Source organism: Taudactylus pleione, unplaced genomic scaffold (assembly GCF_031769625.1).
Source record: "Taudactylus pleione unplaced genomic scaffold, aTauple2 ptg000838l, whole genome shotgun sequence".
In the NCBI taxonomy this organism is placed as follows: domain Eukaryota; kingdom Metazoa; phylum Chordata; class Amphibia; order Anura; family Myobatrachidae; genus Taudactylus; species Taudactylus pleione.
This window is the reverse complement of record NW_028285240.1, coordinates 1,445,259-1,473,232: the sequence shown is the minus strand read 5'-3', so window position 1 is coordinate 1,473,232 and position 27,974 is coordinate 1,445,259. Positions and strand designations below refer to the sequence as shown.

General features: G+C 47.4%; 1 protein-coding gene across 1 annotated transcript in view; it reads left to right on the top strand.

The window, feature by feature from the left end:
- Nucleotides 1–2,013: 2,013 nt before the first annotated feature.
- Nucleotides 2,014–27,974, top strand: part of DHX30 (DExH-box helicase 30) — a 61,547-nt gene continuing 35,586 nt past the window's right edge. Inside the window, exons 1-4 of the mRNA XM_088458504.1 lie at nucleotides 2,014–2,227; nucleotides 3,620–3,750; nucleotides 24,851–24,961; nucleotides 27,013–27,200. Coding sequence (XP_088314630.1) covers nucleotides 2,026–2,227; nucleotides 3,620–3,750; nucleotides 24,851–24,961; nucleotides 27,013–27,200 — 632 coding nt within the window. The 5' untranslated portion in view covers nucleotides 2,014–2,025. The remainder of the gene's footprint in view (nucleotides 2,228–3,619; nucleotides 3,751–24,850; nucleotides 24,962–27,012; nucleotides 27,201–27,974) is intronic.

Genomic DNA, 27,974 nt, shown 5'->3' with positions numbered 1-27,974 from the left:
CCTACCTCTGTACCTGTACTGTGTATGTATTGGATGATGCACCTACCTCTGTACCTGTACTGTGTATGTATTGGATGATGTACCTACCTCTGTACCTGTACTGTGTATGTATTGGATGATGCACCTACCTCTGTACCTGTACTGTGTATGTATTGGATGATGTACCTACCTCTGTACCTGTACTGTGTATGTATTGGATGATGTACCTACCTCTGTACCTGTACTGTGTATGTATTGGATGATGCACCTACCTCTGTACCTGTACTGTGTATGTATTGGATGATGTACCTACCTCTGTACCTGTACTGTGTATGTATTGGATGATGTACCTACCTCTGTACCTGTACTGTGTATGTATTGGATGATGTACCTACCTCTGTACCTGTACTGTGTATGTATTGGATGATGCACCTACCTCTGTACCTGTACTGTGTATGTATTGGATGATGTACCTACCTCTGTACCTGTACTGTGTATGTATTGGATGATGTACCTACCTCTGTACCTGTACTGTGTATGTATTGGATGATGCACCTACCTCTGTACCTGTACTGTGTATGTATTGGATGATGTACCTACCTCTGTACCTGTACTGTGTATGTATTGGATGATGCACCTACCTCTGTACCTGTACTGTGTATGTATTGGATGATGCACCTACCTCTGTACCTGTACTGTGTATGTATTGGATGATGTACCTACCTCTGTACCTGTACTGTGTATGTATTGGATGATGCACCTACCTCTGTACCTGTACTGTGTATGTATTGGATGATGTACCTACCTCTGTACCTGTACTGTGTATGTATTGGATGATGTACCTACCTCTGTACCTGTACTGTGTATGTATTGGATGATGCACCTACCTCTGTACCTGTACTGTGTATGTATTGGATGATGTACCTACCTCTGTACCTGTACTGTGTATGTATTGGATGATGTACCTACCTCTGTACCTGTACTGTGTATGTATTGGATGATGTACCTACCTCTGTACCTGTACTGTGTATGTATTGGATGATGCACCTACCTCTGTACCTGTACTGTGTATGTATTGGATGATGTACCTACCTCTGTACCTGTACTGTGTATGTATTGGATGATGTACCTACCTCTGTACCTGTACTGTGTATGTATTGGATGATGTACCTACCTCTGTACCTGTACTGTGTATGTATTGGATGATGTACCTACCTCTGTACCTGTACTGTGTATGTATTGGATGATGTACCTACCTCTGTACCTGTACTCTGTATGTATTGGATGATGTACCTGCCTCTGTACCTGTACTCTGTATGTATTGGATGATGCACCTACCTCTGTACCTGTACTCTGTATGTATGGGATGATGTACCTACCTCTGTACCTGTACTGTGTATGTATTGGATGATGTACCTACCTCTGTACCTGTACTGTGTATGTATTGGATGATGTACCTACCTCTGTACCTGTACTCTGTATGTATTGGATGATGTACCTACCTCTGTACCTGTACTCTGTATGTATTGGATGATGTACCTACCTCTGTACCTGTACTCTGTATGTATTGGATGATGTACCTACCTCTGTACCTGTACTGTGTATGTATTGGATGATGTACCTACCTCTGTACCTGTACTCTGTATGTATTGGATGATGTACCTACCTCTGTACCTGTACTGTGTATGTATGGGATGATGCACCTACCTCTGTACCTGTACTGTGTATGTATGGGATGATGCACCTACTGTAGCTCTGTACCTATGAGACACACTGTAGTGAGCTGCAGTTCCCCGGGCCGCCGCTAGGTAGAGATCTGCAGTTCCCCGGGCCGCCGCTAGGTAGAGATCTGCAGTTCCCCGGGCCGCCGCTGGGTAGTGAGCTGCAGTTCCCCGGGCCGCCGCTGGGTAGTGAGCTGCAGTTCCCCGGTCCGCCGCTGGGTAGTGAGCTGCAGTTCCCCGGTCCGCCGCTGGGTAGTGAGCTGCAGTTCCCCGGTCCGCCGCTGGGTAGTGAGCTGCAGTTCCCAGGGCCGCCGCTGGCCTCCGGATGTCGCTGCTGCAGAGTCAGACGCTCTCTCTCCCCATAGACATGGCGGCGCAGGTGGTTGTCATGCCGCTGCTGCGCCGGCTTCTATGCCGGGTGTCGGGGACGCAGGTCCGGTCTCTGTGCATTGGGACACACAGAGTGAGCCACCTGAGGGGAGAGGACGAGGAGCCGGGGGATAAGTCTGACACCGATATGGGACGAGGTGAGCGGTCTCCTTCAATACTAGTGTCTGTGACCTACAGACCTGTCCCGGGTCTCTGTATTATGGTGCCCTTCATCGTCTTATCTGTATGCTATTAGCGACCTCTGACCCTCTGCGTCCCTCCCCCAGGTGCCAGTGACCTCTGACCCTCTGCGTCCCTCCCCAAGGTGTCGGTAACCTCTGACCCTCTGCGTCCCTCCCCCAGGTGTCTGTGACCTCTGACCCTCTGCATCCCTACCCCCAGGTGTCGTTGACTCTCTGGCCCTCTGCGTTCACCCCTTTAGGTATCTACGAGCTCTGTTCCGCGATGTGCACCCCCTTAAGTCATCATAACCTCTATGCCACAGATTCTTCTGTGATGTTGGTGACCTCTGCCTGGCGTCACCCCTCCTTCCCCCACTCCTCAGGTGTTGCGACCTCTGCCCTGTTTCTTCCCCTCAGGTGTCGTGACCTCTGCCCTGTGGGGTCATTCCCCCTCAGGTGTCGTGACCTCTGCCCTGTGGGGTCACATTCCCCCTCAGGTGTCGTGACCTCTGCCCTGTGGGGTCATTCCCCCTCAAGTGTCGTGACCTCTGCCCTGTGGGGTCATTCCCCCTCAGGTGTCGTGACCTCTGCCCTGTGGGGTCATTCCCCCTCAGGTGTCGCGACTTCTGCCCTGTGGGGTCATTCACCCTCAAGTGTCAGTGACCTCTGCCCTGTGGTGTCATCATTCACCCTCAGGTGTCAGTGACCTCTGCCCTGTGGTGTCATCATTCACCCTCAGGTGTCAGTGACCTCTGCCCTGTGGTGTCATCATTCACCCTCAGGTGTCAGTGACCTATGCCCTGTGGTATCATTCACCCTCAAGTGTCAGTGACCTCTGCCCTGTGGTGTCATCATTCACCCTCAAGTGTCAGTGACCTCTGCCCTGTGGTGTCATCATTCACCCTCAGGTGTCAGTGACCTATGCCCTGTGGTATCATTCACCCTCAAGTGTCAGTGACCTCTGCCCTGCAGTGTCTTTCCTTTTCTGGTGTCTGTGACCTATGCCCTGTGTCGTCCCTCCCCCTCTGGTATCTATGACCTGTGGTGTCCCTCCTTTTCTGGTGTCTGTGACCTATGCCCTGTGTCGTCCCTCCCCCTCTGGTAGCTGTGACCTATGCCCTGCGGCGTTGCACCCACTCAGATGTCTGTGACCTATTGTCTCACCCTCTTGACAGAATTATTTATCTGCTCCATCACCGGCTGAAGCTGTTGCATTTACCCCTTTGTGGTTAAGCCATAATTTTGTTTTGTTCCTTTTATCACAATAGTAAAACATTGAAATATTAGGTAGAAATTTCCCATGAGTGTTGCATGTACCTGATTACTAGGGCACCACTGTATCGTAAACTTCACTTTATTCTTCTGTAGATTCAAGGGATCTCCTGAGGCGGTTTCCAGAGCCGAAGAGCATACTGCACAACGTATTATGTCAGGCTCTGCACACCTCAAACATTAAGGACAAACTGACTTATATACACAGCAGCTCTGACCACAGCAATGTGAGTATAATATCTGCCGTGTATCTGTAGTGATGTGATGGTACTAGGGATAAGGACGTGTATCTGTAGTGATGTGCTGGAGTGACGGTACTGGGGATAGGGACGTGTATCTGTAGTGATGTGCTGGAGTGACGGTACTGGGGATAGGGACTTGTATCTGTAGTGATGTGCTGGAGTGACGTTACTGGGGATAGGGACGTGTATCTGTAGTGATGTGCTGGAGTGACGGTACTGGGGATAGGGACTTGTATCTGTAGTGATGTGCTGGAGTGACGTTACTGGGGATAGGGACGTGTATGTGTAGTGATGTGCTGGAGTGACGGTACTGGGGATAGGGACGTGTATCTGTAGTGATAGTACTGGGAATAGGAACGTGTATCTGTTGTGATGTGCTGGAGTGACAGTACTGGGGATAAGGACGTTATCTGTAGTGATGTGCCGGAGTGATGGTACTGGGGATAAGGACGTTTATCTGTAGTGATGTGCTGGAGTGACGGTACTGGAGATAAGGACGTGTATCTGTAGTGATGTGCTGGAGTGACGGTACTGGGGATAAGGACGTGTATCTGTAGTGATGTGCTGGAGTGAAGGTACTGGGGATAAGGACGTGTATCTGTAGTGATGTGCTGGAGTGACGGTACTGGGGATAAGGACGTGTATCTGTAGTGATGTGCTGGAGTGACGCTACTGGGGATAAGGACGTGTATCTGTAGTGATGTGCCGGAGTGACGGTACTGGGGATAAGGACGTGTATCTGTAGTGATGTGCTGGAGTGATGGTACTGGGGATAAGGACGTGTATCTGTAGTGATGTGCCGGAGTGATGGTACTGGGGATAGGGACGTGTATACGTAGTGATGTGCTGGAGTGACGGTACTGGGGATAAGGACGTGTATCTGTAGTGATGTGCTGGAGTGACGGTACTGGGGATAGGGACGTGTATCTGTAGTGATAGTACTGGGAATAGGAACGTGTATCTGTAGTGATGTGCCGGAGTGATGGTACTGGGGATAGGGACGTGTATATGTAGTGATGTGCTGGAGTGAAGGAACTGGGGATATGGACGTGTATCTGTAGTGATGTGCTGGAGTGACGGTACTGGGGATAGGGACGTGTATCTGTAGTGATTTGCTGGACTGATGGTACTGGGGATAGGGACGTGTATCTGTAGTGATTTGCTGGAGTGATGGTACTGGGGATAGGGACGTGTATCTGTAGTGATTTGCTGGAGTGATGGTACTGGGGATAGGGACGTGTATCTGTAGTGATGTACTGGGGATAAGGACGTGTATCTGGAGTGACGGTACTGGGGATAAGGACGTGTGTCTGTAGTGATGTGATGGTACTGGGGATAGGGACGTGTATATGTAGTGATGTGCTGGAGTGACGGTACTGGGGATAAGGACGTGTATCTGTAGTGATGTGCTGGAGTGACGGTACTGGGGATAGGGATGTGTATCTGTAGTGATAGTACTGGGAATAAGAACGAGTATTTGTAGTGATGTGCCGGAGTGATGGTACTGGGGATAAGGACGTGTATCTGGAGTGACGGTACTGGGGATAAGGACGTGTATCTGTAGTGATGTGCTGGAGTGACGTTACTGGGGATAAGGACGTGTATCTGTAGTGATGTGCTGGAGTGACGTTACTGGGGATAAGGACGTGTATCTGTAGTGATGTGCTGGAGTGACGGTACTGGGGATAAGGACGTGTGTGTGTAGTGATGTGCTGGAGTGACGGTACTGGGGATAGGGTCGTGTATCTGTAGTGATAGTACTGGGGATAAGGACGTGTATCTGGAGTGATGTGCTGGAGTGACGTTACTGGGGATAGGGACGTGTATCTGGAGTGATGTGCTGGAGTGACGGTACTGGGGATAAGGACGTGTATCTGTAGTGATGTGCTGGAGTGACGGTACTGGGGATAAGGACGTGTATCTGTAGTGATGTGCTGGAGTGAAGGTACTGGGGATAAGGACGTGTATCTGTAGTGATGTGCTGGAGTGACGGTACTGGGGATAAGGACGTGTATCTGTAGTGATGTGCCGGAGTGACGCTACTGGGGATAAGGACGTGTATCTGTAGTGATGTGCCGGAGTGACGGTACTGGGGACAAGGACGTGTATCTGTAGTGATGTGCTGGAGTGATGGTACTGGGGATAAGGACGTGTATCTGTAGTGATGTGCCGGAGTGATGGTACTGGGGATAGGGACGTGTATACGTAGTGATGTGCCGGAGTGACGGTACTGGATATAAGGATGTGTATCTGTAGTGATGTGCTGGAGTGACGGTACTGGGGATAGGGACGTGTATCTGTAGTGATAGTACTGGGAATAGGAACGTGTATCTGTAGTGATGTGCCGGAGTGATGGTACTGGGGATAGGGACGTGTATATGTAGTGATGTGCTGGAGTGACGGAACTTCGGATATGGACGTGTATCTGTAGTGAAGGTGCTGGGGATAGGGACGTGTATCTGTAGTGATTTGCTGGACTGATGGTACTGGGGATAGGGACGTGTATCTGTAGTGATTTGCTGGAGTGATGGTACTGGGGATAGGGACGTGTATCTGTAGTGATTTGCTGGAGTGATGGTACTGGGGATAGGGACGTGTATCTGTAGTGATGTACTGGGGATAAGGACGTGTATCTGGAGTGACGGTACTGGGGATAAGGACGTGTGTCTGTAGTGATGTGCTGGAGTGATGGTACTGGGGATAGGGACGTGTATATGTAGTGATGTGCTGGAGTGACGGTACTGGGGATAAGGACGTGTATCTGTAGTGATGTGCTGGAGTGATGGTACTGGGGATAGGGACGTGTATCTGTAGTGATAGTACTGGGAATAAGAACGAGTATCTGTAGTGATGTGCCGGAGTGATGGTACTGGGGATAAGGACGTGTATCTGGAGTGACGGTACTGGGGATAAGGACGTGTATCTGTAGTGATGTGCTGGAGTGACGTTACTGGGGATAAGGACGTGTATCTGTAGTGATGTGCTGGAGTGACGTTACTGGGGATAGGGACGTGTATATGTAGTGATGTGCTGGAGTGAAGGAACTGGGGATATGGACGTGTATCTGTAGTGATGTGCTGGAGTGACGGTACTGGGGATAGGGACGTGTATCTGTAGTGATTTGCTGGACTGATGGTACTGGGGATAGGGACGTGTATCTGTAGTGATTTGCTGGAGTGATGGTACTGGGGATAGGGACGTGTATCTGTAGTGATTTGCTGGAGTGATGGTACTGGGGATAGGGACGTGTATCTGTAGTGATGTACTGGGGATAAGGACGTGTATCTGGAGTGACGGTACTGGGGATAAGGACGTGTGTCTGTAGTGATGTGCTGGAGTGATGGTACTGGGGATAGGGACGTGTATATGTAGTGATGTGCTGGAGTGACGGTACTGGGGATAAGGACGTGTATCTGTAGTGATGTGCTGGAGTGACGGTACTGGGGATAGGGATGTGTATCTGTAGTGATAGTACTGGGAATAAGAACGAGTATCTGTAGTGATGTGCCGGAGTGATGGTACTGGGGATAAGGACGTGTATCTGGAGTGACGGTACTGGGGATAAGGACGTGTATCTGTAGTGATGTGCTGGAGTGACGTTACTGGGGATAAGGACGTGTATCTGTAGTGATGTGCTGGAGTGACGTTACTGGGGATAAGGACGTGTATCTGTAGTGATGTGCTGGAGTGACGGTACTGGGGATAAGGACGTGTGTGTGTAGTGATGTGCTGGAGTGACGGTACTGGGGATAGGGTCGTGTATCTGTAGTGATAGTACTGGGGATAAGGACGTGTATCTGGAGTGATGTGCTGGAGTGACGTTACTGGGGATAGGGACGTGTATCTGGAGTGATGTGCTGGAGTGACGGTACTGGGGATAAGGACGTGTATCTGTAGTGATGTGCTGGAGTGACGGTACTGGGGATAAGGACGTGTATCTGTAGTGATGTGCTGGAGTGAAGGTACTGGGGATAAGGACGTGTATCTGTAGTGATGTGCTGGAGTGACGGTACTGGGGATAAGGACGTGTATCTGTAGTGATGTGCCGGAGTGACGCTACTGGGGATAAGGACGTGTATCTGTAGTGATGTGCCGGAGTGACGGTACTGGGGACAAGGACGTGTATCTGTAGTGATGTGCTGGAGTGATGGTACTGGGGATAAGGACGTGTATCTGTAGTGATGTGCCGGAGTGATGGTACTGGGGATAGGGACGTGTATACGTAGTGATGTGCCGGAGTGACGGTACTGGATATAAGGATGTGTATCTGTAGTGATGTGCTGGAGTGACGGTACTGGGGATAGGGACGTGTATCTGTAGTGATAGTACTGGGAATAGGAACGTGTATCTGTAGTGATGTGCCGGAGTGATGGTACTGGGGATAGGGACGTGTATATGTAGTGATGTGCTGGAGTGACGGAACTTCGGATATGGACGTGTATCTGTAGTGAAGGTGCTGGGGATAGGGACGTGTATCTGTAGTGATTTGCTGGACTGATGGTACTGGGGATAGGGACGTGTATCTGTAGTGATTTGCTGGAGTGATGGTACTGGGGATAGGGACGTGTATCTGTAGTGATTTGCTGGAGTGATGGTACTGGGGATAGGGACGTGTATCTGTAGTGATGTACTGGGGATAAGGACGTGTATCTGGAGTGACGGTACTGGGGATAAGGACGTGTGTCTGTAGTGATGTGCTGGAGTGATGGTACTGGGGATAGGGACGTGTATATGTAGTGATGTGCTGGAGTGACGGTACTGGGGATAAGGACGTGTATCTGTAGTGATGTGCTGGAGTGATGGTACTGGGGATAGGGACGTGTATCTGTAGTGATAGTACTGGGAATAAGAACGAGTATCTGTAGTGATGTGCCGGAGTGATGGTACTGGGGATAAGGACGTGTATCTGGAGTGACGGTACTGGGGATAAGGACGTGTATCTGTAGTGATGTGCTGGAGTGACGTTACTGGGGATAAGGACGTGTATCTGTAGTGATGTGCTGGAGTGACGTTACTGGGGATAAGGACGTGTATCTGTAGTGATGTGCTGGAGTGACGTTACTGGGGATAAGGACGTGTATGTGTAGTGATGTGCTGGAGTGACGGTACTGGGGATAGGGACGTGTATCTGTAGTGATAGTACTGGGAATAGGAACGTGTATCTGTTGTGATGTGCTGGAGTGACGGTACTGGGGATAAGGACGTTATCTGTAGTGATGTGCCGGAGTGATGGTACTGGGGATAAGGACGTGTATCTGTAGTGATGTGCTGGAGTGACGGTACTGGGGATAAGGACGTGTATCTGTAGTGATGTGCTGGAGTGACGGTACTGGGGATAGGGACGTGTATCTGTAGTGATAGTACTGGGGATAAGGACGTGTATCTGGAGTGTTGTGCTGGAGTGACGTTACTGGGGATAGGGACGTGTATCTGGAGTGATGTGCTGGAGTGACGGTACTGGGGATAAGGACGTGTATCTGTAGTGATGTGCTGGAGTGACGGTACTGGGGATAAGGACGTGTATCTGTAGTGATGTGCTGGAGTGAAGGTACTGGGGATAAGGACGTGTATCTGTAGTGATGTGCTGGAGTGACGGTACTGGGGATAAGGACGTGTATCTGTAGTGATGTGCTGGAGTGACGCTACTGGGGATAAGGACGTGTATCTGTAGTGATGTGCCGGAGTGACGGTACTGGGGATAAGGACGTGTATCTGTAGTGATGTGCTGGAGTGATGGTACTGGGGATAAGGACGTGTATCTGTAGTGATGTGCCGGAGTGATGGTACTGGGGATAGGGACGTGTATACGTAGTGATGTGCCGGAGTGACGGTACTGGATATAAGGATGTGTATCTGTAGTGATGTGCTGGAGTGACGGTACTGGGGATAGGGACGTGTATCTGTAGTGATAGTACTGGGAATAGGAACGTGTATCTGTAGTGATGTGCCGGAGTGATGGTACTGGGGATAGGGACGTGTATATGTAGTGATGTGCTGGAGTGACGGAACTTCGGATATGGACGTGTATCTGTAGTGATGTGCTGGAGTGACGGTGCTGGGGATAGGGACGTGTATCTGTAGTGATTTGCTGGACTGATGGTACTGGGGATAGGGACGTGTATCTGTAGTGATTTGCTGGAGTGATGGTACTGGGGATAGGGACGTGTATCTGTAGTGATGTACTGGGGATAAGGACGTGTATCTGGAGTGACGGTACTGGGGATAAGGACGTGTGTCTGTAGTGATGTGCTGGAGTGATGGTACTGGGGATAGGGACGTGTATCTGTAGTGATGTGATGGAGTGATGGTACTGGGGATATGGACGTGTATATGTAGTGATGTGCTGGAGTGACGGTACTGGGGATAAGGACGTGTATCTGTAGTGATGTGCTGGAGTGACGGTACTGGGGATAGGGATGTGTATCTGTAGTGATAGTACTGGGAATAAGAACGAGTATCTGTAGTGATGTGCCGGAGTGATGGTACTGGGGATAAGGACGTGTATCTGTAGTGATGTGCTGGAGTGACAGTACTTGGGATAGGGATGTGTATCTGTAGTGATAGTACTGGGGATTGGAACGTGTATCTGTAGTGATGTGCCGGAGTGATGGTACTGGGGATAGGGACGTGTATATGTAGTGATGTGCTGGAGTGACGGTACTGGGGATAGGGACGTGTATATGTAGTGATTTGCTGGACTGATGGTACTGGGGATAGGGACGTGTATCTGTAGTGATTTGCTGGAGTGATGGTACTAGGGATAAGGACGTGTATCTGTAGTGATTTGCTGGAGTGATGGTATTGGGGATAGGGACGTGTATCTGGAGTGACGGTACTGGGGATAAGGATGTGTATCTGTAGTGATGTGCTGGAGTGACGGTACTGGGGATAGGGACGTGTAGCTGTGTGCTGGAGTGACGGTACTGAGGATAGGGACATGTAGCGGCGTGCTGGAGTGACGGTACTGGGGATAGGGACGTATATCTGTAGTGATAGTACTGGTGATAAGGACGTGTATCTGTAGTGATAGTACTGGGGATAAGGACGTGTATCTGTAGTGATGTGCTGGAGTGATGGTACTGGGGATAGGGACATGTATCTGTAGTGATAGTACTGGGGATAAGGACGTGTATCTGTAGTGATGTGCTGGAGTGATGGTACTGGGGATAGGGACGTGTGTCTGTAGTGATAGTACTGGGGATAAGGACGTGTATCTGTAGTGATAGTACTGGGGATAAGGACGTGTATATGGAGTGACGGTACTGGGGATAGGGACGTGTAGCTGTGTGCTGGATTGACGGTACTGAGGAAAGGGACATGTAGCGATGTGCTGTAGTGACAGTACTCGGGATAGGGATGTGTATCTGTAGTGATAGTACTGGGGATAGGAACGTGTATCTGTAGTGAAAGTACTGGGGATAAGGACGTGTATCTGTAGCGATAGTACTGGGGATAAGGACGTGTATCTAGCGATGTGCTGTAGTGATAGTACTGGGGATAAGGACGTGTATCTGTAGCGATGTGCTGTAGTGATAGTACTGGGGATAAGGACGTGTATCTGTAGCGATGTGCTGGAGTGACGGTACTGGGGATAGGGACATGTATCTGTAGTGATAGTACTGCGGATGAGGACGTGTATCTGTAGCGATGTGCTGGAGTGACGGTACTGAGGATAAGGACGTGTATCTGTAGTGGTAGTACTGGGGATAGGGACGTGTATCTGTAGTGATAGTACTGGGGATCGGGACGTGTATCTGTAGTGATAGTACTGGGGATAGGGACGTGTATCTGTAGTGATAGTACTGGGGATAAGAATGTGTATCTGTAGTGATGTGATGGTACTGGGGATAGGGACGTGTAGCTGTGTGCTGGAGTGACGGTACTGAGGATAGGGACATGTTGCGGCGTGCTGGAGTGATGGTACTGGGGATAGGGACATGTATCTGTAGTGATAGTACTGGCGATAAGGACGTGTATCTGTAGTGATGTGCTGGAGTGATGGTACTGGGGATAGGGACGTGTAGCTGTGTGCTGGAGTGACGGTACTGAGGATAGGGACATGTAGCGGCATGCTGGAGTGACGGTAATGGGGATAGGGACGTATATCTGTAGTGATAGTACTGGTGATAAGCACGTGTATCTGTGGTGATAGTACTGGGGATAAGGACGTGTATCTGTAGTGATGTGCTGGAGTGATGGTACTGGGGATAGGGACGTGTGTCTGTAGTGACAGTACTGGGGATAGGGATGTGTATCTGTAGTGATAGTACTGGGGATAGGGACGTGTAGCTGTAGTGATGTGCTGGAGTGATGGTACTGGGGATAGGGACATGTATCTGTAGTGATAGTACTGGGGATAAGGGCGTGTATCTGTAGTGATAGTACTGGGGATAGGAACGTGTATCTGTAGCGATAGTACTGGGGATAAGGACGTGTATCTGTAGCGATGTGCTGTAGTGACAGTACTGGGGATAGGGACGTGTATCTGTAGTGATAGTACTGGGGATAAGGACGTGTATCTGTAGTGATGTGCTGGAGTGATGGTATTGGGGATAGGGACGTGTAGCTGTGTCCTGGAGTGACGGTACTGAGGATAGGGACATGTAGCGGCATGCTGGAGTGACGGTACTGGGGATAGGGACGTATATCTGTAGTGATAGTACTGGTGATAAGCACGTGTATCTGTGGTGATAGTACTGGGGATAAGGACGTGTATCTGTAGTGATGTGCTGGAGTGATGGTACTGGTGATAGGGACGTGTGTCTGTAGTGACAGTACTGGGGATAGGGATGTGTATCTGTAGTGATAGTACTGGGGATAGGAACGTGTAGCTGTAGTGATGTGCTGGAGTGATGGTACTGGGGATAGGGACATGTATCTGTAGTGATAGTACTGGGGATAAGGACGTGTATCTGTAGTGATTGTACTGGGGATAGGAACGTGTATCTGTAGCGATAGTACTGGGGATAAGGACGTGTATCTGTAGCGATGTGCTGTAGTGACAGTACTGGGGATAGGGACGTGTATCTGTAGTGATAGTACTGGGGATGAGGACGTGTATCTGTAGTGATGTGCTGGAGTGACGGTACTGGGGATGAGGACGTGTATCTGTAGCGATGTGCTGTAGTGACGGTACTGAGGATAGGGACATGTAGCGACGTGCTGGAGTGACGGTACTGGGGATAAGGACGTGTATCTGTAGCGATGTGCTGTAGTGATAATACAGGGGATAGGGACGTGTATCGTAGTGATAGTACTGGGGATAAGGACGTGTATCTATAGCGATGTGCTGTAGTGATAGTACAGGGGATAGGGACGTGTATCTGTAGTGATAGTACTGGGGATAGGGATGTGTATCTGTAGTGATAGTACTGGGGATAGGGACGTGTATCTGTAGTGATAGTACTGGGGATAGGGACGTGTATCTGTAGCAATGTGCTGTAGTGATAGTACTGGGGATAGGGACGTGTATCTGTAGTGATAGTACTGGGGATAAGGACGTGTATCTGTAGCGATGTGCTGTAGTGATAGTACAGGGGATAGGGACGTGTATCTGTAGTGATAGTACTGGGGATAGGGACGTGTATCTGTAGTGATAGTACTGGGGATAGGGACGTGTATCTGTAGTGATAGTACTGGGGATAGGGACGTGTATCTGTAGTGATAGTACTGGGGATAGGGACGTGTATCTGTAGCAATGTGCTGTAGTGACAGTACAGGGGATAGGGACGTGTATCTGTAGTGATATTACTGGGGATAAGGACGTGTATCTGTAGCGATGTGCTGTAGTGATTAGTACAGGGGATAGGGACGTGTATCTGTAGTGATAGTACTGGGGATAGGGACGTGTATCTGTAGTGATAGTACTGGGGATAGGGACGTGTATCTGTAGTGATAGTACTGGGGATAGGGACGTGTATCTGTAGCAATGTGCTGTAGTGACAGTACAGGGGATAGGGACGTGTATCTGTAGTGATAGTACTGGGGATAGGGATGTGTATCTGTAGTGATAGTACTGGGGATAGGGACGTGTATCTGTAGCGATGTGCTGTAGTGATTAGTACAGGGGATAGGGACGTGTATCTGTAGTGATAGTACTGGGGATAGGGACGTGTATCTGTAGTGATAGTACTGGGGATAGGGACGTGTATCTGTAGCGATAGTACTGGGGATAGGGACGTGTATCTGTAGCAATGTGCTGTAGTGACAGTACAGGGGATAGGGACGTGTATCTGTAGTGATAGTACTGGGGATAGGGATGTGTATCTGTAGTGATAGTACTGGGGATAGGGACGTGTATCTGTAGCGATGTGCTGTAGTGATTAGTACAGGGGATAGGGACGTGTATCTGTAGTGATAGTACTGGGGATAGGGACGTGTATCTGTAGTGATAGTACTGGGGATAGGGACGTGTATCTGTAGTGATATTACTGGGGATAAGGACGTGTATCTGTAGCGATGTGCTGTAGTGATTAGTACAGGGGATAGGGACGTGTATCTGTAGTGATTAGTACAGGGGATAGGGACGTGTATCTGTAGTGATAGTACTGGGGATAGGGACGTGTATCTGTAGTGATAGTACTGGGGATAGGGACGTGTATCTGTAGTGATATTACTGGGGATAAGGACGTGTATCTGTAGCGATGTGCTGTAGTGATTAGTACAGGGGATAGGGACGTGTATCTGTAGTGATAGTACTGGGGATAGGGACGTGTATCTGTAGTGATAGTACTGGGGATAGGGACGTGTATCTGTAGTGATAGTACTGGGGATAGGGACGTGTATCTGTAGCAATGTGCTGTAGTGACAGTACAGGGGATAGGGACGTGTATCTGTAGTGATAGTACTGGGGATAGGGATGTGTATCTTTAGTGATAGTACTGGGGATAGGGACGTGTATCTGTAGCGATGTGCTGTAGTGATTAGTACAGGGGATAGGGACGTGTATCTGTAGTGATAGTACTGGGGATAGGGACGTGTATCTGTAGTGATAGTACTGGGGATAGGGACGTGTATCTGTAGCGATAGTACTGTGGATAGGGACGTGTATCTGTAGCGATGTGCTGTAGTGACAGTACTGGGGATGTGACTGGGCGCTGACATTAATGTGTGAAAAGCCACCAATCTTCCTAATTTTGGTAGCCACATATGTTACAGCTGCTACTTTAAATAAACAGCTTTGAAATACTGTGGCTACAATTAATATCCATCGTTTCTTTAAAGCTACCAATGATTGGCTAATCCAGCCTGGTTTAGCATTTTGTTTTCCACGTTGAATACATTGGTCAAAGCTGCTGATTATCGGCAGATTTGACAAATCTTCTGTGGCCGGAGACACAGCCCACATGGTCATGGTGACATCCACGGCACTGAGGGGGTTAATCCTTTGTGCTGCAGCACCATTTTCATATCAAACCGTCAGCGCTAGGCGCCATATAAATGTATATTTAAAAACATTTTGGTCATGCGTGCGCCACAGCACCATGCTGAGACCGGCAGCTGTGACGCTAGGTTTATTAACCCTCGGTGTGCTGTGTCTGGACAATGTATTAGCCAGTGGCAAGGTGCATGACTGCAGCTGGGAGTGCGTAGTCCCAGTCTGCAGTACAAGGCTGTCCTCTGCATGACGCTGGGAGCTAGGCCTAGCGTACAGTATATAGAAGGTGAAGGAATGTGTGTGCAGATCTGCAGCCAGGACTGAGAGCTGTGTTAGCAAAGGATCAGTAGGTTACAAATAAAAATGTTTTAATGTACTTTAACGTGTCAGTTTTGATGCGCTGTGCGCAGCTGTAGTATCGCCATGTTTGGGAAACGCATGTTTAAATGGCGGGAATATGCACTTACAGGAATGTATAAAGATTTGCCAATGAAATTAGATCTTAATTATTCTGTCCTAGCAGAATGTCTAGTGTGAAATGACCAATTTGTTTACACTCAGTGCACTCCAGAGGGTAATCGTGTATTGCTAAGGGGTGAGGAAGTAACAGGTATATGCTAAATTAGATTGTGTTTGGACAAACTGGTTTGAGTGGTATATCTAGGAAAGGGAGAGGAAGTTGTTCGGCTCCTTTGAAATATAAGATGTATTTATTTATATTTTGTGAGATAGTTTGATTAGTTAAGGGACACAGGGTGGGCTGTGGTATAGTGTGTAAGAATGGGATAAAAACTGGGCTTGAGAGTGTGTATCCTTTGTACTTCTGTAACATCCATGTGCTGTGATATCCTGAGAGTGTGTATCCTTTGTACTTCTGTAACATCTGTGTGCTGTGATTACCCTGAGAGTGTGTATCCTTTGTACTTCTGTAACATCTGTGTGCTGTGATATCCTGAGAGTGTGTATCCTTTGTACTTCTGTAACATCTGTGTGCTGTGATTATCCTGAGTGTGTATCCTATGTACTTCTGTAACATCCGTGTGCTGTGATTACCCTGAGAGTGTGTATCCTTTGTACTTCTGTAACATCTGTGTGCTGTGATTACCCTGAGAGTGTGTATCCTTTGTACTTCTGTAACATCTGTGTGCTGTGATTATCCTGAGTGTGTATCCTATGTACTTCTGTAACATCCGTGTGCTGTGATTACCCTGAGAGTGTGTATCCTTTGTACTTCTGTAACATCTGTGTGCTGTGATATCCTGAGAGTGTATATCCTTTGTACTTCTGTAACATCTGTGTGCTGTGATTACCCTGAGAGTGTGTATCCTTTGCACTTCTGTAACATCCGTGTGCTGTGATTATCCTGAGTGTGTATCCTATGTACTTCTGTAACATCCGTGTGCTGTGATATCCTGAGAGTGTGTATCCTTTGTACTTCTGTAACATCCGTGTGCTGTGATTACCCTGAGAGTGTGTATCCTTTGTACTTCTGTAACATCTGTGTGCTGTGATATCCTGAGAGTGTATATCCTTTGTACTTCTGTAACATCTGTGTGCTGTGATTATCCTGAGAGTGTGTATCCTTTGTACTTCTGTAACATCTGTGTGCTGTGATTACCCTGAGAGTGTATATCCTTTGTACTTCTGTAACTTCCGTGTGCTGTGATTACCCTGAGAGTGTGTATCCTTTGTACTTCTGTAACATCCATGTGCTGTGATTACCCTGAGAGTGTGTATAATTTGTACTTCTGTAACATCTGTGTGCTGTGATTACCCTGAGAGTGTGTATCCTTTGTACTTCTGTAACATCTGTGTGCTGTGATTACCCTGAGAGTGTATATCCTTTGTACTTCTGTAACTTCCGTGTGCTGTGATTACCCTGAGAGTGTGTATCCTTTGTACTTCTGTAACATCCATGTGCTGTGATTACCCTGAGAGTGTGTATCCTTTGTACTTCTGTAACATCCGTGTGCTGTGATTATCCTGAGTGTGTTTCCTATGTACTTCTGTAACATCCGTGTGCTGTGATTACCCTGAGAGTGTGTATCCTTTGTACTTCTGTAACATCCGTGTGCTGTGATTACCCTGAGAGTGTGTATCCTTTGTACTTCTGTAACATCTGTGTGCTGTGATTACCCTGAGAGTGTGTATCCTTTGTGCTTCTGTAACATCTGTGTGCTGTGATTATCCTGAGTGTGTATCCTATGTACTTCTGTAACATCCGTGTGCTGTGATTACCCTGAGAGTGTGTATCCTTTGCATCTGTGTGCTGTGATTACCCTGAGAGTGTGTATCCTTTGCATCTGTGTGCTGTGATTACCCTGAGAGTGTGTATCCTTTGTACTTCTGTAACATCTGTGTGCTGTGATTGCCCTGAGAGTGTGTATCCTTTGCATCCGTGTGCTGTGATTATCCTGAGTGTGTATCCTTTGTACTTCTGTAACATCCGTGTGCTGTGATTACCCTTAGAGTGTATATCCTTTGTACTTCTTTAACTTCCGTGTGCTGTGATTACTCTGAGAGTGTGTATCCTTTGTACTTCTGTAACATCCATGTGCTGTGATTACCCTGAGGATGTGTATCCTTTGTACTTCTCTAACATCTGTGTGCTGTGATTACCCTGAGTGTGTGTATCCTTTGTACTTCTGTAACATCCATGTGCTGTGATTACCCTGAGGATGTGTATCCTTTGTACTTCTGTAACACCCGCGTGCTGTGATTATCCTGAGCATCTTCAGCGAGAGGGAATTGTCTTTTTCAAGACATTGAGCAGTGGAATCTTTTCTTTATGGCTGTTCATCCGCTTGTGACCTGTGACCACCATATTAGCGCAAACTGCTGTTCCGTTCTCCGGGCGTTCTGGATTGAGCCCAGTGTCTCCAAGCTAAAGCCCTCTGCCAGCTGCCCTGCAGAGACTGGTCCATGGTTAAGGACCAGTGGGAATTAGCCGTCAGGAAGTGGTGCAGCAGCCTCCACAGATAGCCAGAAGTAAGCGGTACCAGGTGCCGGCGTAGGAGCCTGGGTGAAAGTAAGCGATTCCAAGATCTGGTGGGATCAAATAATATGTGAACGCCTGGTGTCGTTGTGACCGGATGGCCTCACCCCATGTAGTATATATACCCCGAGACACTCATGGCAGAGCATTTCTGTTGTCATTGTGTTTCCCTTCTCTGGTAGTCACAACTCGCAGGACTCGTGTCTTACACTCTGTTCCTGACACTGGGGCTTATTTTACTGTTTCCTACAATATTATTTCAGGGTATTATTTTGTATATATCTCGAACAATGTGTTATGTATCGTATTTACCTGTAAAATGGATGTAACTGGATGACCTCGCTCCGCCAGATGATCACATATTTTTGACACTGATAAAATAGAGAGTGGTTACCCTGACTGGGGACAATTAGTCCACCACTCCTAGGGAATCCCTCTCACCGTCAGTGACTGACTCCTCCCACTGCGTATAATAATATATATTTGGACAAGTCCCGCACTCACATCTGTAACGGTCACAATGTCGCTGTGCATTCCAGCCAATTCGGTCCCATCCTGGGACATTAGGCAAAATATAGATATCCAAAAGGACGCACTCACCAAGGAGACATTCAAGGTAGTTTTATTCCAGCATCAAAGCAATGTGAAGGTAGTAGGTTCTAGCAGCAGCATACAAATAGCAGCAACGTTTTGGTCCAATCAGGACCATTATCAAGCCAGCAGCATATCACAACAACCTTTAGGTATTTCAAAGACACAGTCCACAGGTCTGACTTACCTTACCTTGGGGATACCATATATAGCACCAGCAATCAAAACTAGCGCGCGCTACACCACCACGTGCGCTCCACCGCTTGGAACGCACAACCTGGAAGTGACGTCACTTCCTCCCGGCCGCGTCGCATCATAGTCCTCCAAATAGCTTTCCACCCCGTGGAACGCATAATGGGACCACAACTCAGCATCCTGGTCCTCCAGCCTGTGTGCCAACATGTGGAACGCAAAGCAGGACCACTATCTAACCAATTAGAGTATACACAGCACAAGTCAAATAAATAGACTAAGTAACTTTTAAGCAACCCATGGTAATCAAATAAATGTGGATTTCTACATGGCAATACATATGGTTGTTGTGCTCATATCTTGGAATCCCCTCGGTTTACAAACAATTAACATACCACAAAAAACAAATATAGCAACAAATACTCTTATATTTACCCTATGATCCCTCTATCCCATCAAATATTTTTGGTATTTTTATATACTTTTTAAATATAATTTTTACATTTTTTTGCCTTTTAAATTTTTTCATCACAAGAGATCATAGAACATCTCAAAACTTATCACAGATAAATATATAAAAAAAAATCACTGGTAAAAACAGTTTCTAATGGCGGAGGTATTGGAGGAGGCGATGTAGATCTTAATTCATTGCCCTTAAATAATATAATAAGTGTCACTTAATTGATCCACATCTACAGGAACACTCTTAAGGTATTATATTCATTTAGCCCTCTTGGTGAGATAGTATCTAATCTAAATGTCCACCGAGCCTCTAATCTTCTCAGTGTCAATTCACGGTCACCACCCCTGACTGGTGTTGGGACCCAATCTATCAGTCGACATCTTAATGTTGACATTTGATGACCAGCACTTAACCAGTGTTTAGGAACCGGTTTATCAGATACACCCATACTCAAAGCTGTCCGAATCGAGCTTCTATGGTTTGCCATACGTTCACGGAAATTCCATGTGGTCAAACCAACATAGGCAAGTCCACACGGACACGTTATCAAGTAAATCACAAAGTCCATTGTACAGTGTAACCTATATTTAATAGGTATAGCTATTCCACTATGTGGGTGTGGACAGCTGGAACCTGGGATCAACGACCTACAGGTTGTACAATTCGTGCATTTAAAGCACCCAGGCCTTGCTGGTGGTAGCCACGTAGTCCTAAATTGATAAGGTTGTTTCCTTGTTTGCATAAGGAGCTGCTTGAGATTTGGGCCGCGTCTGTATGCCATGATTGGCGGAAGCTTCGAACCCCTTTTAAAAGTTGGATCAGTGGCTATAATAGGCGAATTCCGTTTATAGGCTTTAGAGATTGTATGTGATTTATTTTCAAATTGGCTGGTAAAGATCATCCTGCCATATTGGGTAATGTCTGCCTTGGGAGTTTTTAATATGAGTCTCTGTCTGGCCTTCATCAAACATCTACCAATAGTTTTCTTGTCGTATCCACGACTTTTAAAACGCTCCTTCATCTCATTAATCTGGTCCTCAGCCTGTGTTGATTCTAAGGACACGCATAAATTGTGAGATGGGCAAACTCTCTTTGAGCTTAGGCGGATGATTACTTGTCGCATACAATAAAGTATTACGACCGTTATCCTTCCGGTACAACGTTATGTAGCTCATGTCCTCTCTTAGAGATTGTTACATCCAAAAAATCTATCGATGAATCACTGATTTTTGCGGTAAATCTCACAGGGCTGGGTAAAGCATTCAAATATTCCACCATCCTCCAAAATTCCAACTCTGTGTCATCCCAGATAATAAAAACATCGTCAATAAATCGACAATATAATTTTATCATTTTACTGAAAATGGGGTTGATGATCACAGTTTCATGCGAGTGCATATATGTATGTTGGCATACATGCAGTTATAACACTACTCCCAGTGACCAGTGCTGGGACTTGAACCATTTCAGTGCTGCTGGTACCGGAAGCTACCCTCTCAGTTCCCAGTACATGGTAACTCACCAACGCCAGGCTCCCCCCTCCTGCCGCCCGGTGCTTTGCAGGTATTCTCCCCTCAGTCCAGGCTGCGGCGCTCAGTTGCTGTCTCCTGTCAGTGCTGGTTCTCCTGGTCCCCCAGCGCTAGGCAGCATGTAGCCCGAGTCCCAGCTAATTTACATTCCCCAGGGGCGGCACACCGGAGCTAACACACCTAGCGTCACAGCTGCCGGACTTAGTTTGGCGCTGCAGCACTCGCTTCAGCAAAAAGTAAAAACACATCATTAATTATACATTTATAGTACATGGCGCCCAACGTCAATAGTTTATATGAAATTGGCGCTGTGGCACAAGGGATTAACCAAAGTCCCGTGGCCGCCATCTCGATGACGTAGGCTGGGTCTCCGGCCATAATGGGGTAACATTTCATAACGTCATCTTATTTGATAGTGTGATACATTGTGTGTTACTAGTATAACTCAGCATTCCCTATCATACACACGGGTATTCCATATCTGTGTACGTTATTCAGGCTGACACTAGCAGGTATATAGGACATCACTGACACTAGCAGGTATATAGGACATCACTGACACTAGCAGGTATATAGGACATCACTGACACTAGCAGGTATATAGGACATCACTGACACTAGCAGGTACATAGGACATCACTGACACTAGCAGGTACATAGGACATCACTGACACTAGCAGGTACATAGGACATCACTGACACTAGCAGGTACATAGGACATCACTGACACTAGCAGGTACATAGGACATCACTGACACTAGCAGGTACATAGGACATCACTGACACTAGCAGGTACATAGGACATCACTGACACTAGCAGGTACATAGGACATCACTGACACTAGCAGGTACATAGGACATCACTGACACTAGCAGGTACATAGGACATCACTGACACTAGCAGGTACATAGGACATCACTGACACTAGCAGGTACATAGGACATCACTGACACTAGCAGGTATATAGGACATCACTGACACTAGCAGGTACATAGGACATCACTGACACTAGCAGGTATATAGGACATCACTGACACTAGCAGGTATATAGGACATCACTGACACTAGCAGGTATATAGGACATCACTGACACTAGCAGGTATATAGGACATCACTGACACTAGCAGGTACATAGGACATCACTGACACTAGCAGGTATATAGGACATCACTGACACTAGCAGGTATATAGGACATCACTGACACTAGCAGGTACATAGGACATCACTGACACTAGCAGGTATATAGGACATCACTGACACTAGCAGGTACATAGGACATCACTGACACTAGCAGGTATATAGGACATCACTGACACTAGCAGGCATATAGGACATCACTGACACTAGCAGGTATATAGGACATCACTGCTCTGTAACTCCGGATATTTCTTTCCTTGGGAATGGTTACTTTGTGATCACTTAGTGCTGATGTAGAGGGTGATTGTGGCACATTCATCAATCCTGTGTATTTATTCTGTGATACTGGGACACATTTGTTTTTCCCTATAATGAAGGCATCCGGATACTCGAATGGAGCATACACACGGTCAGATTTGTCAGATGAACAATTTTACCAAAGATTTGAACGATTTTTGACTGCATTAAAATGAATGGAATCGTCCAAGTCTGACAGCAAACACATCAGATATCGTTATCTGACCATCGGGAACGCGCATCGTTCAAATCGTTCATCTGACAGATATGTCAGATTTTCCTTCAGATATGAACGATTGAACGATTTTTAAAATAGTTATCGTTCAGAGCTGAAGAAAAATCTGACCGTGTGTGTGCACCATTATCTGACCCTGTGTATGCACCATTATCTGACCGTGTGTGTGCACCATTATCTGACCGTGTGTGTGCACCATTATCTGACCGTGTGTATGCACCAATATCTGACCGTGTGTATGCACCATTATCTGACCGTGTGTGTGCACCATTATCTGACCCTGTGTATGCACCATTATCTGACCCTGTGTATGCACCATTATCTGACCCTGTGTATGCACCATTATCTGACCCTGTGTATGCACCATTATCTGACCCTGTGTATGCACCATTATCTGACCCTGTGTATGCACCATTATCTGACCCTGTGTATGCACCATTATCTGACCGTGTGTGTGCACCATTATCTGACCGTGTGTGTGCACCATTATCTGACCGTGTGTGTGCACCATTATCTGACCGTGTGTATGCACCATTATCTGACCGTGTGTGTGCACCATTATCTGACCGTATGTGTGCACCATTATCTGACCGTGTGTGTGCACCATTATCTGACCGTGTGTATGCACCAATATCTGACCGTGTGTATGCACCATTATCTGACCGTGTGTATGCACCATTATCTGACCGTGTGTGTGCACCATTATCTGACCGTGTGTGTGCACCATTATCTGACCGTGTGTATGCACCAATATCTGACCGTGTGTATGCACCATTATCTGACCGTGTGTATGCACCATTACCTGACCGTGTGTATGCACCAATATCTGACCGTGTGTATGCACCATTATCTGACTGTGTGTCTGCACCATTATCTGACCGTGTGTATGCACCATTATCTGACCGTGTGTATGCACCATTACCTGACCGTGTGTATGCACCATTACCTGACCATGTGTATGCGCCATTACCTGACCGTGTGTATGCGCCATTACCTGACCGTGTGTATGCGCCATTACCTGACCGTGTGTATGCGCCATTACCTGACCGTGTGTGTGCGCCATTATCTGATCGTGTGTTTTATCGCCAGTATCTGATCGTGTGTGTGCACCATTATCTGACCGTGTGTGTGCACCATTATCTGACCGTGTGTGTGTGCACCATTATCTGACCGTGTGTATGCACCAATATCTGACCGTGTGTATGCACCATTATCTGACCGTGTGTATGCACCATTATCTGACCGTGTGTATGCACCATTATCTGACCGTGTGTGTGCACCATTATCTGACCGTGTGTATGCACCAATATCTGACCGTGTGTATGCACCATTATCTGACCGTGTGTATGCACCATTACCTGACCGTGTGTATGCACCAATATCTGACCGTGTGTATGCACCATTATCTGACCGTGTGTATGCACCATTATCTGACCGTGTGTCTGCACCATTATCTGACCGTGTGTATGCACCATTATCTGACCGTGTGTATGCACCATTACCTGACCGTGTGTATGCACCATTACCTGACCGTGTGTATGCACCATTACCTGACCGTGTGTATGCGCCATTACCTGACCGTGTGTATGCGCCATTACCTGACCGTGTGTGTGCGCCATTATCTGATCGTGTGTTTTATCGCCAGTATCTGATCGTGTGTGTGCGCCATTATCTGACCGTGTGTGTGCGCCGTTATCTGACCGTGTGTGTGCGCCGTTATCTGACCGTGTGTGTGCGCCGTTATCTGACCGTGTGTGTGCGCCGTTATCTGACCGTGTGTGTGCGCCGTTATCTGACCGTGTGTGTGCGCCGTTATCTGACCGTGTGTACGCGCCGTTATCTGACCGTGTGTACGCGCCGTTATCTGACCGTGTGTACGCGCCGTTATCTGACCGTGTGTACGCGCCGTTATCTGACCGTGTGTACGCGCCGTTATCTGACCGTGTGTATGCACCGTTATCTGACCGTGTGTATGCACCGTTATCTGACCGTGTGTACGCACCGTTATCTGACCGTGTGTATGCACCATTAGGGTTGTATCGCCTCTCCTGCAGAAGTAGCCTGGCGCAGTGGGAGGGGCTGGGGCAGCAGTACAGGAGGATCTCTGTTATAATGTCTTCATCCTGTTGCTGGATCTTAACCCACAGATTTGTAATAATAATACAAATATTATAAACGTTCCAGGATTTGTCTGGCCATGGGGTTGGTTTATGTTTCCTGCTAAGTTTATCAATAACCTGCGTTTGGTCTTTGTTTTTATTTGTTAGAGAGTCACCCTCCGCATAAAATGGCCAAAACTCATCGAAGTGGAAGGTTATGGCGCAAAAAAGATTGACGCAGAGCGAGAGGCAGCGGCCATGGCGTGTAAGATATTTCAGGTGCGTATATTAAGATACAAATGAATTCCATTAAATATTTTAGGCCCATACATTGACCTTTTCCAGTGTAACAAGGTACCTGATCCCTTAAGGTTAGGCTATGCAGCCATACCCAGTCTTATATGGAAGGGTCTTACTCTGGTTATGAGGATTTAAAGGGGCGATATTAATAAATACAAGACATGCCTGGTTTGGCATTTAATGTTGCCCCGGTAAATCCAGTGGCAGAGCTTGTCGCCATAGGTTTCCATGGGGATGGCATTATCAGGCTATTTAACAAGCTTGGAAAAACTTCACTGTCCTCTATATTTGAAACTAGCCAGAGTGGGATTTGCGTGTTGGACCTCTTCCCAATGCACTTTCTACACGTCCGGCCTGATGGCATAAACTATCATAGCATTAACTATCACTTAATCATCGCCGGGGCGGCCTCGTCCCAGCATCTAAACCAGGATAAATTGCCTCGAAAAACACCCGAATCTGCCACAATTTACTGTGTTCGGAATGTTTTCAGTTTTGAAGGCACATGTTGGGAAATAGGCCCCTTAGTGACGCTGCCGCTCCCTGATACGTTGCTACAGATGTGTCCTCACATACTATTGCCTCAGTCGCACCAATCAGCCCATCGTGCCAGGTACCGCCTGACTCTACTTGCAATGATCGTCTTTTTCGTCCAAAAATGTGTCTTAGTCACAAATGGATATAATATAACGCCTTCTGAGACTGTACTGTTTAATTTGATATGTAAAGGGGGGTATCCACTTAGCGATTTAACCAAACGATTGCACGGTAACTGTATTTATCAAATACAGTCTATAAAATAATAGGTAGGAGCTGATTGGTTGCTATGGGCAACTGTTCCACTGGTCATTTCTCCATACTTTTCACGGCTTGATAAATAGACCCCTGAATCTGTACACGAGATGCTACAATGTATCAGCCACTTGATAAATAGACCCCTGAGTCTGTACACGAGATGCTACAATGTATCAGCCACTTGATAAACAGACCCCTGAATCTGTACACGAGATGCTACAATGTATCAGCCACTTGATAAACAGACCCCTGAATCTGTACACGAGATGCTACAATGTATCAGCCAAAGCTTTTTTCCTACACTAAGGTCTGTTGTCAGTCGCACACAGATAGTGTCGCCTATGTAATTAATCGGCGCAGTCTTAGGAAGCTGTTGGTCGCATCCGTTTGGAGTAAGACACATTTTTGGGAGGAAAATAGGAACGGCGCAAGCCAGACAGGAAGTGACTACTCACTCGCACCAGCAATCTCGTGCCGTATGGCGTATTGAGGCTGGATGGCGTTTATATGAATATTGGTACAGACCGGAACGTAGCTGCTGCCTCTGCCCCTAAGTGACTGGTGCAAGTTATTCTCCTCTTGTATCTTATCATTTCTTCTGATGGGTAATTGATGCTTCAGGGCTGCCCGTTATCTGTTCTTCCATGTCCCAGTGTTCTGTCTCATTGGATACTGGAAGTGAGGGAGTTATCTGATCGCTGGTATTGATCAGTCTCCGCACCCTGACTGCTGGGCTGTAATGGGACGGGGGAGCGTGAGAAGTAACTATTGCTGGGATTACACTGTGTTCCTCTCCCCTCTGGTCGCTGGTATTGATCAGTCTCCGCACCCTGACTGCTGGGCTGTAATAGGACGGGGGAGCGTGAGAAGTAACTATTGGGGGTATTACACTGTGTTCCTCTCCCCTCTGATCGCTGGTATTGTTCAGTCTCCGCACCCTGACTGCTGGGCTGTAATGGGACGGGGGAGCGTGAGAAGTAACTATTGCTGGGATTACACTGTGTTCCTCTCCCCTCTGATCGCTGGTATTGTTCAGTCTCCGCACCCTGACTGCTGGGCTGTAATAGGACGGGGGAGCGTGAGAAGTAATTATTGGGGGTATTACACTGTATTCCTCTCCCCTCTGGTCGCTGGTGTTGATCACTCTCCGCACCCTGACTGCTGGGCTGTAATAGGACGGGAGAGCGTGAGAAGTAATTATTGCTGGGATTACACTGTGTTCCTCTCCCCTCCAGGATCTGGGCTTGTTGGGATCCGAGAATAAGTTCAGACGCAAGAAGCAAAAGACGTTACCCAACCAGTTCTGCTCAGAGGATGACGGTATTACACAGGCGGAGGAGGGTGGTACAGGGGAAGCGATGTCTGATGTACCCAATGTCCCCCAGGCACGGAACGGTGGCAGGAAGTACAGCCGAGAGTCCAGGTATATTGTCACACACAAGAATGAGACCTCAAGATAAAACGTGTGACGATATAGATACATATAGAGATAAAGAAGACAAGTAGCGCCATACATACTCCACTATAGGCCATGGCTGTATGTAATGTTGCGGGGAGGAGGGTGGGCTTCCTCGTAAAGATAATTGTGAGGGTTACGGGATGTAAGATAGACGCAGTGCCACATCCGTAACAGGACGACCCCTTTATCTCTCTACCCCACTCTATAATGCCGCGCGTTACACACCTATGTCCTTCATCGTGGCTTCGTTACTCAGGACATCTCTCCGGAGTTCTATAGAAGTGTTTAGTATAGATCATACCTAAGGGATAAGCTGCTCTCTAGCGCTATCAGAACCACAAGTCCCAGAATGTAAGAATCGTCTTGGCAGCTGTGATTGCATTGTCTGCTATAAGTGATAACCCCTGAAAGCTTTTCCTCATAAGCAGAATTCTGCATAATGGGCGGAATTAGAGTTTGCGGATGAGCAAACCATTATATAAGTGTTAATAAGTGAATGTCCGCGCAGGCAATCAGAGTAGTTCAAAGTTTAGTTAAGAAAAATGATAGCTGCATACAAGCCAGGCCTTTGTTACACGGTACCGCGCTCCCAGGGGTCTCAGGCCAATAAACCCCTAACATATCTCAACTCGCACTGATATTCATTCACTTCAAACTAAGGGCCGTATTCAATTAGAAGCGAAAAGCCGAGATCCGCCAAAAAGTATCGCCGATTGCGACTTTTCGCCAGTCGGAAAC